At 43.4% G+C, this 13,107-nt stretch overlaps 2 protein-coding genes across 2 annotated transcripts; one reads left to right on the top strand and one right to left on the bottom strand.

Annotated features, from left to right (window-relative positions):
• Nucleotides 1-743: 743 nt before the first annotated feature.
• LOC125706876 (E3 ubiquitin-protein ligase RNF182-like) lies at nucleotides 744-4,368 on the bottom strand. The gene is made up of 3 exons (XM_048973724.1): nucleotides 4,290-4,368; nucleotides 3,564-3,699; nucleotides 744-2,453 (listed from the first exon to the last, which is right to left on the bottom strand). Exon 3 carries the CDS (start codon nucleotides 2,443-2,445, stop codon nucleotides 1,699-1,701), a length of 747 nt encoding a protein of 248 aa, XP_048829681.1. The 5' UTR covers nucleotides 2,446-2,453; nucleotides 3,564-3,699; nucleotides 4,290-4,368; the 3' UTR covers nucleotides 744-1,698.
• Nucleotides 4,369-5,821: 1,453 nt separating this feature from the next.
• Nucleotides 5,822-13,040, top strand: LOC125706875 (b(0,+)-type amino acid transporter 1-like). Its single transcript, XM_048973723.1, has 13 exons — nucleotides 5,822-5,976; nucleotides 7,773-7,919; nucleotides 8,799-8,946; nucleotides 9,039-9,281; nucleotides 9,441-9,566; nucleotides 9,748-9,847; nucleotides 9,986-10,030; nucleotides 10,950-11,073; nucleotides 11,757-11,860; nucleotides 11,998-12,094; nucleotides 12,192-12,341; nucleotides 12,441-12,615; nucleotides 12,865-13,040. The coding sequence occupies exons 2-13, from the start codon at nucleotides 7,800-7,802 to the stop codon at nucleotides 12,924-12,926; spliced, it is 1,494 nt and encodes a 497-aa protein (XP_048829680.1). The 5' UTR covers nucleotides 5,822-5,976; nucleotides 7,773-7,799; the 3' UTR covers nucleotides 12,927-13,040.
• Nucleotides 13,041-13,107: the final 67 nt, after the last annotated feature.

Raw genomic sequence — 13,107 nt, 5'->3', positions numbered from 1 at the left:
TCTCGCCAGTGTGGGGAAGCAATAAAAAAGGCCAATAGGATGTTGGGGTATATCTCCAGGTGTGTGGAGTTTAAGTCAAGGGAGGTAATGCTAAGATTATACAATTCCTTGGTGAGACCTCACCTAGAATATTGTGTGCAGGTTTGGTCACCATATCTTAAAAAGGACATTGTGGCCTTAGAAAAGGTGCAGCGTAGGGCCACAAAAATGATTCCTGGTCTTAGAGGAATGTCATACGAGGAACGGTTACTTGAGCTAAATCTGTTCAGTCTCAAGCAAAGGAGACTGAGGGGGGACATGATCCAGGTATATAAGATTCTAACAGGTTTGGATGCTGTTCAACCAAATAGTTACTTCAGCATTAGTTTAAATACACGAACTCGTGGCCATAGGTGGAAATTAGCGGGAGAACATTTCAAACTGGATTTAAGGAAGCACTTCTTTACACAGCGTGTAGTCAGAGTATGGAATAGCCTTCCTGATAATGTAGTGCAAGCTGAATCCTTGGGTTCCTTTAAATCAGTGCTAGATAAGATTTTAACGACTCTGAGCTATTAGTTAAGTTCTCCCCAAGCGAGCTTGATGGGCCGAATGGCCTCCTCTCGTTTGTATAGTTCTTATGTTCTTATACACACATACACACACACACACACGCACACACACACACTCACACACACACACACACACACACACTCCAAAAGTTTCTTCCTACTATGGAGTTTTTCTTTGCCTTTCTCACCTCTGGGCAGGGATAATGTGTGTGTGTGTGTGTGTGTGTGTGTGTGTCTATGCACAAATACATATATACACACACACATTTTATTTACCATTTCAAACTACAGTTGTGATGCAGGGAAGCAGTGACTGAACACAAAATGTACCAGAAACAAAAGAACCACGAGGGTCAAAACTAAGACAGGAAGTGTGTTCGGAATCCACGAGGGCTACAAGTAAAATTTACGGGAAACAGCAGCATAGAACAATAAATGGGGTCTTAGATGCAGGAACTACCAGCAACAAGTGGGTACAAAAGCACAGCACTAAGAACACTGACAAAGACGGACAAAGGAACAAGGCAAGGGCAGGCAGATATATGCACAAAGAACAAGGTCATCGCCAAGGGACAGATGTGGATCAATAACAGTAGGGATTGGGAGTTACACAGCACAATGCCAAGGACGCAGTCACCCAGGACTCAATAGCCATGAGAAATTAGTAACATAAAAGAATGGGATGCCAGCAACATCTACTGGCCAAATGTGGAAACAACAGACATCACAGGACAAGGCAGGGACCAATCTTGGCAGATAGTGTTTTTTTTTTATATATATCTTTCTATATATTTGCTGATTAGAAATATGCTGTTTATGTAGCCTAAACTAAGTGCACTGCAATGCAGAAATGCAGTGAAGTGTCTACCTCTGAAATGTTAAAGTGCACTTTATAAATGCTGAAAGAAATGCATAGTTTATGCAGCCGGGAGATGAAGTGTGAAACAACTTTATTCAAAATACTGACTCATCCTTGGTAGTTTAAAGCTGCTAAAGTTTGGGGACCACTGCAAAATTTATTAACTCCCCCCCCAGCAGGGTGTTTATCAAAACCTTAACAGTGCTAAAAATAAAAATTGTCCTGGTCAGGAGGAAATCACCACGATATAGATTCCACTTGTGCAGTTTCGTGTGTTAAAATGGCCCCCTAGAATTCCAGGTAGAAGTTGAACCACGACCTGCCATCATTGTCTTGCAGAGCGGGCGCACGTTCTTGGCAGAGACATTGGTAAAAAGCGTACACCATGCACATCGCCAGGCTGCATGGCACCACGCTGATACACACAATCCCCAGGGTGACCTTCTGAATAACCAGCATGTAGATCCCCAGAGGGAGTGACCCAAAGTATAGAAAGCCCAGCAGCCAGACCAGAATCCTGGGCATGTGTCTGCAGAGCTTAGAGGGACCATCCTGGTCCACCTGACTGTTAGAGCTTATGGAGATGGAGTCCAGGCTCTGCTCTGCATTTCTGTCTGAGCTACCATTCCAGCTGGGTGAAAGCTGCATGTCCATGATGGTGATGAGGCAGCTGGAGGAGTATTGGGCCAGGCTGGAGGAGAGGCCTTGGGGGAGCGAGACCACCCCCCTACATTCTGATGGGCAGCATTTCTCTGTGGTCGCGAGCTGGGCTATGATGTTGGAGTCATCAGGGAGGTCAGCTACCTGACAGAGTGTGATGTCGGTGTCATGGCGACAAAAAGGGCAGCGGAGGTGCTGGGGGGCGCCCCCCATGCCCAGGATGCTGCCGAGGCAGCGGGCGCAGAGCCTGTGCCTACAGAACAGCACTTTGGGCCTGCAGCTCTGGGTGTCGTACCTCTGGCAGCAGATCTCACACTCCAGCTCATCGCCGACCGCCTCCGAATGTGATTCTGCTTGAACTGAGCTCATTTCCATCTCACGTTCTGTTTTAAAAGATGGAAAGATATCAACCAGACGCCGCACATATTTAGCAAGTTTGCTTTAAAATTATTGCGGTTTAATATAATATAATGTTACAGTGGTGATGTAAACCATAGACATTTAAGCAGAACTGGATTGGAAAGAAGCACTTGTAGAAAAAGACCTTAGCTTGTTGTTTCCTGATAAAATTACTTTTCAGGTTGGGACAGGGTGGGTGAAGCGTGGAGCGAACTGCCTCCCCACACCAACCTAACCCTGAACATTAAAACTGATTAATAATTCTGTGTAGAATCTGCGCTGTAGGTAGCCAAGGTCCCTACGCTGCAGCCTGACGCCTGTTGTTGCATTTCTGGGGAGATGCATGTCAGGCTACGGCGTAGATTTTACACAGAAATATGCAAATCTAACCCTGATCCAAACACTAAGCAACATCCTGATCCTGTGGAGGAGGGAGGGTGGTATTCCATCAATCTTGATCAATGAAAATCCCAGCTTATTTCAATAAGTCTTGCTATATTAAGTCACGGTTCACTACCACAACTGGGGCTTATCTTATCTCGCTCAGTAAATATGGTACTTCTGGAGCCTGTATCATGAAGCAGGACATTCTAATTTGATTATTTGTTAATGTCTGCCGTGTTTTGATGTGTACAATAAAGAAAATGCATAAGGAATAAGCCTGTATGTCAGCACATAGTAAAGTTCTGTTAACGTGGTTGGTGCTGCTGAATTTCCTAACGAAGTCTGTCATTAAGGTTATTAGCTAAAGATCAAAGACATCATGGCTGCGGAGAGAAGCAGACAGACTGGAATTTCGTTCACTGGTTAAAGAACCTGAAAAGAACAAAAGAGCTATGTTTGGTTTCCTTGGTGAGATAAAGCAGAGTACTTTCAGTATACATACTCTTCTGCGCTATTCTGCATACTCTTGATTATTAACACTACCCTGCGTTATGTAAGGAGATCCTTTGTAGTCACTAAGCACTTAAGTGTCCTTTCACAAGGTTGTACTGATAGAAGATTTGCTGTCTTAGAACTCAATGCAAAGTAGAGGATGTTGGTATAGTTATTAAGGAGCTCATTCTCTGTGGGTACAAAGTTTGCTAATTTACCTTATCTCCTTATCCACTTATATTAATTGTAAGAGGTTTGCTGGTTCGATGCTGCAGTTTGAAGAGTTTGACCTCTTTTTGGCTTCCTCAACAGCACCAGCCGCTTATATCTGCAGGGTCCCGTAGCTTGAGTACTCTGGTTAAATGAATGCATATCAGAAGCAGGTATACTTTATTGATCCTGGGGGAATTTGGTTTTTTGACACTTGCTCCAGCCAGTATGACGAGAACAGGGAATGAAGCAGGAATACAGTAACAATAAAATAAATAATAAAATAAATAGTACTTAAATCATTTTGAACAAGGTATATAAACGTGTGTGCAGTTTACCTCAGAAGCAATAGATGTGCAAGCGTCGTGCTTTACATCACCATTAATAGCAGTGTAGGTATTTTACAATGAATTGTTGCACAATTAATTCATTATTGTTATTTCACAGTGATCATATTGGTCATTATATTGCACAGTTATAATATTAATGGAACGCGTGTTGATGGATATGCGTAAGTCAGAACCAGTCTATTGACAATGAGTGACAGACAGGGAGGAGCTACTTTAAACAATATTACAATTGTACTGTCAAATTCTGCAGGTTATTAAGTTATAACATTCTCCATTCTTACTGCTACAAGACTAACGCTGTACATTAGATACTCCTAGAAAGTAGACAGTGAAGCAGCTGACCGTTCTTCCTGAGAGGGTATTAAGCCTGAGTGAATAGCTCACCTCTGATTCCAGCTAGGAGGAGTACGTGCAGGAGAATAAAGGCAGTCCCTCTGCCCTTGTACTGTACGTGCTGCTGACTGAGGGGCCACTTTCAGCTTCACGCGTTAATTTGTCTGAGGGCTCATTTGTGACACGGTAACCGAGCAACAAAAGGGAAGCTGAAAAGTCCTGATGGCTGAACGCACTTAGGAGTAAGAAACGACGTCAAAGACCGGGCTGGGGAAGCATACAGTGACACACTGCACTTATTAAACACAGCTGGAGGATCGGCACGATCGGGGCATGTCAAATAGGATAATGTTACCATATAAAATTAGAATGTCTATAAATTTGTGACATTTTGTCGAGTTATTGCGTATTATTACATAATACATTTTAACAGCTACCTGTGGGAGTTTAATTGGGTGACAGAACAGCGGAATAACAGCTCCCGTTACGACCAGAGACAGCTCCTCACCTGGGACACTGTATCAGGGTGGCTGATAATAAACGTAAAGGTGTTTGTGCCCTCACATACAGCACTGTGCGAAAGTCTTAGGCAGTCCAAAGAAATGTTTAAAGCTGTTTATCTGGGTAGCAAGTGTACTTTGGCTTAGAACAAATAACAGAATTTAACATTAGAACATGTGCAAATTAAGAGTAGCACAATAAAAACTAGTAATAACTTCTTCTGTTTTCTAAAAAGTTACTGATATCTAGTTGGATGGCTAGATGAACACCGCTTCAGTTCCCAAACCTAATTTGTTAAATTTCACCAACAGCTCAATTAAATAATTAAATATATCGGTTTAAAAATGTCAGTGACAGATTGACCAGCTGTATGAGGTGTGTTAGTGGCCAAGTCAAAAAATACATGGCTGCACTGGACGGTCGCTGCAAATACCAGGATGATTTTAGCAGAGGTTCTGAAATGGCGAAGCTGACACACTTCGACAGGCATAATATCATAGTTTTACACCAACATAAGGATAATCTAAACATCATTTTCTTTGCTTGCCTAAGACTTTTGCACAGTGCTGTATGTCCTCGTGGTATGGCTGAGGAATATGTCACACATTAAAGCTGGTCTTCTTCCTATACTGATCACAAGAGCAGTGCAGCACAGTGGTGCAATAGTTAGCACTAATGCCTCACACCTGTGGGACCAAGGGTCAAGTCTTATGTGTGGAGTTTGCATGCTCTCCCCCATTTCCTCTTCATACAGAGCTCCCCCCCCCCCCCCCCCCCCCATCAGCCAGTCATCCAGCAGCGCTGGAGCATTTTGGGGGGTTTAAAAGTACTACTGCCTAGTATGAGATTCGCCCTAAAAACAACCAGGCTTTAAAATGCATTTAACAAACAGTTCCCTACACTATCTCCTTCTCTGTGCAGCAGGTGGCGTTGGTAAGACTGAAATCAGTTCATTGAGTTAATGATCATTTATCTCCTAGTATGAGATGACAGTATAACTATATCTTGTATAATCTTGCTCTAAAAAGTAGCTTAATTATTACTTCTAGCAACCTCAATCAACATTTAACGCAGGACACCAAGCCAGAGAGAGAGTAGAGTTCCCTTAGTGCGTGTTACTTACACAGCGATCTCAAGTTTTAGTATCGAGAGATCTGACGAGATACAGCAAACACCCCAGACTGAAACTCCCGCCCAAAAGAGCCCTGGGGAAGAAGCACGACGGCACCAGAAGCAGGTGACTGCCGACTGGGATAGAAGCTCGGGGGGGTGTGGGAACTGAACACTGAAAAAAGCAGGGTGGGGAACTAAAGGACTAGCAATAAAATGTGCACCAGACTAAAGGCACACAACAACAATGACATGGGAGTCATTGGGTGCAGATTAAGGGACCCTGCAGGGGGTCGGCAGCTATGGGACTGCCAGTGGCCCCTCAGTTGTACACTGGTCTCCTGCAAACTTCATTAGCCTCAAGATATAAACTGTCACTTTCCCAACTTCACACACGTGTATCCAGGGGCATAATGTTCTGCTGTCACTGCATGATAAGCATGACGTGAAGCTATACATGCGGGTTTTCATGCTGAAATCTTTAACTTCCTAGTATTTTCGCTGTGAAACAGCAGACGCTTACAGTGCAGTTTTACAGTGCGTCCTCTGCCAGACTGCCTGTGTGTTACGTTTGCAGTGTTTTTTTGGACGGAATTTACTAAATCTCAGGTAAATCATTGTTCATTCTGTTGACGAAAACTATGACGAAAAGTATTCAACAACAAAAAATTTTTCACTGACGAAAACAAGATAATAAAAATCTGTGAGAAAATGTACTGAAACTTTTATCAACGAATAAAAACATGAGAAAAAGAGACTCATTTGAAACTGATCCAATCAGAGGTAGTATGCGTCGCGCATGATTGGATAATGTTTGTCTAACCAGTTTCAAGCGTGTAAACGATGAGGTTCTGTCTCTCAGGTCTCCGTTATGTAAACCCGTTATGTTGTTATGACTCGTCAGGCTTAGGTGACTTTTATCGTGGGGACCACATAATCTCTGGATGGTATAACGGTATGAATTATTACCCGCCCAAGATCGTTCTGCGCTACAGTGGGTTCTAGGTAGGAAAAAAAATATACTGACATTATCAATAAAGTTCACATTTAACGTGAAAGAAAACGAGGCTGAGCGTAAGACATATGGAACTGTAGTGACAGGTACAAACATCACAAACTTGAAGCACAATGGAATGAATACAAACAAATGGTTTATTTTCCTTTAATGTGTTTGAATAGTTAACTCATGAACTGAACTAGGTGTAGAAACAAGCACAAACAGTCGGTTTTCACTAATCAGATGCTTGTTTACATTTTGGAGAGAGGACAGTTGAATTTCTACAGGCTGGTGTTTTTCCTTTTAAGGTGAATGAAGATTTGAACGATTTGAACGAAGAAAAAATCCTGGTTTTATTTATATTTCATTTAACGATAAATAAAATTCATATGCAGCCATTTTTGAATTAGCGCAATATTTCATATTTCAACCTTTACAACACCCTGAATCTTAGACCGCATGTTCAAACCTAATGTCCTGCCATAATAACAGCTTTACAGATGTTTCCTTCAGGAATATAAAAGGGAGGTAGAATTTTGAACGAAATATGAAAATGATGTATTAGTCTATAGGGAAATCTATTAGTTTCAATGACTGCATGTACTGTAGATTCAGTCAAGTAAATCTAAAGCAGGTTTAATCGACTAAGTACTATGTAATTTTCTTCGACTAAAACTAAGAGGAAAAACTAAAAAATAAAAAATCATGAGTAAAAGATAATTAAAATTAAATTGCATTTTCATTAAAAGACTAAAACTAAATCAAAATACACTGTAAAATTTACACTGGGGTGCAAACCGTACAGTGCGGGTGCTGGGTTAGGTCCACTTTGTTTGATCTTGCTGAAGTCCGTGGTGAGCTCTGGGCGAAGTCCATGGAAAGGTGGGAGCACTGGGTTAAGTGCTGGTCTGCCCTCACTTCTGCAGGCACTTAGGTTCCTGACGCTGATCAGCATGGGTAAAGATGCCATTCAGAAGAGGAGGAGAGACCCCAGCGACACAGGGGCCCCGGATGGATGCCACCAAACTCTGGATGCTGAGGACGGAGTGCGTGGGCCTGCGCTGCACAGAGATGTAAGTACAGCTGCTTGGTTTCGACTTGCTGAGTTTTTACTTCCTTATAACAGTTAGTGCGTCATTTAATCTCTTACTGAGTCTCAAGTTCATCTGCACTCCAGAGAATCCTGGGTCGTTATAAAGTGAAATCATGAACAAAAGTGATCTTTGCCTCAGCTCTGCTGATCACGTGTCTTAGTCCATCATGTCAGGTACCCACTGCTATCTCTTTTTGAAATGTCTCTCATTTTAGAAATAGTTATACTATACATGGTGACACTGGACATGATTGCAGGGGGCTGAATCCATCACAGGGCAGAGGGCTGGGTACACCCTGGATGGGATGCCAGTGCATCACAGGGCACGAGGCTGGGTACACCCTTGATGGGATGCCAGTGCATCACAGGGCATGAGGCTGGGTACACCCTGGATGGGATGCCAGTGCATCACAGGGCACGAGGCTGGGTACACCCTGGATGGGATGCCCGTCCATCACAGGACACAGGGCTGGGTACACCCTGGATGGGATGCCAGTCCATCACAGGGCACGGGGCTGGGTACACCCTGGATGGGATGCCAGTCCATCACAGGGCAGAGGGCTGGGTACACCCTGGATGGGATGCCAGTCCATCACAGGGCAGAGGGCTGGGTACACCCTGGATGGGGTGCCAGTGTATCACAGGGCACGGTATATGCTGGACAGGATGCCAGTCCATCACAGGGCAGGGTGTTGGGGTTCTTCGGACACGGCAACATGTGAATATGAGCAAAGTGTAAGCATCAACCATGAATACAGAAGCTGGGTAATATTAAACAAGCTCATCAGCCTCGGAAACTGTCTCCTTGGACTGAATTTACCACAGCATTACGCTGCTATCACTGCGTTTGCTCCAACAGGTCGGGCTCTTCAGTGGAATCTGCCTGATTGTGGGCAGCATGATCGGCTCAGGCATCTTCATGTCCCCAAGAGCCGTGCTGGAGCACACTGGCGCTGTGGGGCCATGCTTATCTGTTTGGGCTGCAGGTGGTGTTCTGTCCACACTGGGTGAGCAGAGCTAGTGAGGCGCAGTGCATGCTGGGAATTGCAGTGCTGAGTGAAAACACAGACACTGATCAGCTAACTATGCCTGTGTCTAGGAGCTCTTTGCTATGCAGAACTCGGCACCATGATCACGCAGTCCGGGGCGGAGTACTCGTACCTACTGGAGGCCTATGGGCCCCTCACTGCCTACCTGTTCTCCTGGATGTCCATCGTCGTCCTGAGACCTGCGTCAGGGGCGGTCAGTGCTCTCACTATTGGACAATATGCTGCGGCACCGTTCTATCAAGGATGCAGCCCTCCAGTGCTGGTCGTCAAGAGTCTGTCTGCTGTCTCCATCTGTAATTATTTTCATATAGTATCTTTCACAACACAGTCACCCCCAAGGCACTTGATAAGCATGTGTGACAATCTATTAGTACATCATGAGGCCCGCAGCCCTACAGTAAAGCAGCTCCTTGCTGCCTGCTGTAATACATGCCGTCTGCTACCTGTTCTAGTGCTGATCCTCCTGGTAAATTGCCAGAGTGTGAAGCTGGCCAGCTACGTGCAGAACTTCTTCACCGTGGCCAAGCTCTTCATCATTTTTGTCTTCACAGTGGCTGGGATTGTCCTGCTGGCTCAGGGTACCATCAGCTGCATCCACATGTATACAAACAGTTTTGGTGATTTATATTAACAGCATTATCCCAGTAATATAATCATGCATTGTAATGTATTGTAATACTTCTTCATGAATTTTTAAGGACATGGATTTTAAGTCCTTGTATGACTTACTGCTAGATCACTTTGTTTTTTTTTGTACAGGGAACACGCAAAACTTTACAAATGCATTTGAAGGTGCTTCATTGTTACCTGGGAACCTTGGCTTGGCCTTTTATAGCAGCCTCTGGGCTTATGACGGCTGGTGAGTCAGACTCTCTCTCATTAATCAAGGCCCTAATGATGACTTTATTGTTTTCAATCTCATAGTATGTTTAATTCAGCCAATAAGCACAGTGTTTTAGTTATACTGTTGTGATTTTTTTTTCCATCTCTCTGACAGGAATCAATTGAATTGCATAACAGAAGAACTCAAAGATCCTACTCGGTACATTTTATTTCCCAATAGAATATCCTATGACTTTTTGATGACCGGCATATAGCACCAATCAAAAGTTTGGATGCACTTACCCATTGAAAGGGTTATTTGTACAATTCTCTACATTTTAGAATAATTATAAAGACATCAGAACTATAAAATAACGCATATGGAATTATGCACTGACCAAAAAAAAGTATTAAACAAAAAACATATATACAGCCTTTGAAAAGAAAAGATAAACTTTTTTTTTTTTTTAAATACGTAAATACGTTTTTAAATGCTGGTTTAATTGTGGTTCTACAAGCAGAAGGCTACACTGGCAGCAGGTTGCTTCCATGTTCAAAATTTCTAAGACAGCAGTACACAAGAATAAGGTGAAACAGGAGGAAGCGACCTTGGAATACTAGGGAAGACCATTAACTTATCCGACAGTCTCTCATAAATCTTAGGATGACATCAAATGATCTACAATAGGAATGGGAAACATTAAGTGCAGGTGTGAAGTGCACTGCTAGGACAGTTTGTATCAGGCTCCTAGAAGCAGGACTGAAGACTCATAAAGCAAGCAAGACGCCCTTAACCCCATTTGCCCCAAGGACTGCCTGACCTCACTATCTCCTCTACACTGGTTTCATGAGATGGCCTCCTGGGATGCTTTTCCACCTGTCCTGAAGGACAGATCCCTCATACGCTGAACACTTATCGGCCACTTTTGGTTCACTTTCTGGTCAAACTCTTCCTGAACCATCTCTACTCTGTTTAGGTTAGGTGGCCTAGTCTTGTGACCCCATCACTCTCCTCTGCAGGCAGATTGTCCAAACTTTTGATTGATACTGTATGTTATACAAAAGTGTCATAGGCCAGTAGAACATGCTGCCCAAGGTGGGGGAAGTAATGATGGTTAATTCATGTGCTGTCCATGTAGGAACCTGCCGCTGGCCATCTTCATCGGAATCCCGCTCGTCTCTATCTGCTACATCCTGGTGAACATAGCGTACCTCACCGTCATGACGCCCATGGAGATGCTGCAATCTCCGGCCGTGGCTGTGGTGAGCGTGTAACCATGGAGATGCCGCCTTAAATAGAGGTTAAAAATATTATAGGCTAAAGGCTATATATTTTAGGCTAAAACCAAAGCTAAATAGAAGATAAATAAAAGGGTATTTATAAGAGACAGTGGGCAGATGGCAGCATATACAGTATGGATGGTAGGCAGTGTATGAATGACAGTACAGTGTATATACAGTGTGCATAGTAGGCTGTGTGCAGATGGCAGTATATACAGTGTGCATGATAAGCAGTTTGTATGGTAGGCAGTGTGTGAAAGGTAGTATGTACAGCATGTGTGGTAGGCAGTGTGGTAATGCTAGTATGTACAGTGTGCGTGGTAGGCAGTGTGAAATGGTAGTAAATACTGCATGTGGTAGGCAGGGTGCAAATGATTTTTGCATTTTGCATGATGAGGAAATTTGCAATAAAGTATAAGACATTTTTACACACTGAGAGTGCTAGCGTTAGCATTCACATGATACAGTGAAATAAACAATTAAAGGTACAGTAAGTATTTAGGGAATGCCAATTATGTTGAAAAATGAAATAGTCCACATATTCCTTGATTAAATCCTGTAGCCACAGCGAATCCTTTGCAATTCAGTGTCAGCATGTAAGATACCACATGACTTAATTAAACTTCTTTCCTATATTCATATATACTTTGATCTGAATTCCTAAGACTTTTGGTGACAGAGTCCTGTACCCATTTTCATGGATCGTCCCTCTGTTTGTGGTCTTATCTTCATTTGGAGCTGCCAATGGTTACGGTTTAACTAGTGGACGGTAAGGAGCTTTCAAAAAGCCTTATTTCAACATGTTTTACTTGAGAAAAGATTTCAAACACAGAATGATTCAATTTTAGAAGTGAAGACATTCTCTGATATCTGGCCTGTTGACCACATGCCGGCTCTCTGACGCAGGCTGACCTACAGAGCAGGCAGAGAAGGTCACATGGTGAAGATATTGTCCTTCATCAGTCTCAAGCATCACACTCCGTCTCCTGGCGTCATCTTCAACGTAAGTGTTGCCCTGTTTCTATGCTCATGTGACCATGGTGACCTGGAAATGGGTGAACTGCATGACTGTCTGACCTCACCCTGTTCTTGACTTCAAGGCAATTCTGTCAATGTTCTACATACTCCCAGCGGACATCGACAGCTTGGTTAACTACTGTAGCTTTGCCCAGTGGGCCTTTTACGGACTGACTGCTTTAGCTCTCATCATTATGAGATTTACCAAGAAAGACATGAAGAGACCATTCAGGGTAAGGATGAAAGCAAAATATGCCATGAACAGACTGGAGCTGCCGGACAGGTCCATCACTCATATCTGAATAATGCACAACTGCTTTTGTCATACTCAGGTTCCACTGGTTATTCCAGCTGTCTTGATTCTGATGTGCGGGTACCTGGTGTTGGCTCCCATTCTGGAAAAACCCGAATGGGAGTATTTCTACTGCATTGCCTTTGCCCTGAGTGGACTGATACTTTACTTCCCATTTGTTCGCTGCAAATTAAGCTGCTTGAAAAAGATCATGAGTAAGTGATCAAAGTACCATGACCCTGAAATGTGTTTTCGTAGTAAAATCTTCCACTCATCTCATGTTGACCACATCATTTCCACATTCAGTGTTCTGCCGTAAACATAAATAGGTCCATGATCACATAGACCCAACCAAGATCAAAACTTTCAAAGAGGTTAAGAGGGAATAAGTTTAGCACTGGCGACCTTTGTGAGTTTGCAGTGTATATTTCAGCCGGCATCTCGCCTGTGTTCTGACCCTGCAGGACCGCTCACCATGCATCTCCAGCTGCTAATGGAGGTGGTTCCAGCAGAGGCAGCTGAGTGACAGTGGGAAGTGAACCTTCATATATGCAATATACACAAATGCCACAATATGTCAATAAAAAGAATGTGGCACAAACAACCTGTGTCACTGGCAGTGGTGTCAAACCCACTCTCAGCTGCTATTCGTTTATTTCATTTGATCTAATTATGGCCAGTTAACCATTCGTCCAGGTCCTGGTCCA

This window comes from Brienomyrus brachyistius, chromosome 13 (genome assembly GCF_023856365.1).
Source record: "Brienomyrus brachyistius isolate T26 chromosome 13, BBRACH_0.4, whole genome shotgun sequence".
NCBI lineage: Eukaryota > Metazoa > Chordata > Actinopteri > Osteoglossiformes > Mormyridae > Brienomyrus > Brienomyrus brachyistius.
Note: the sequence above shows the minus strand (reverse complement) of the source record. Positions and strands in the feature narration are given on the sequence as shown.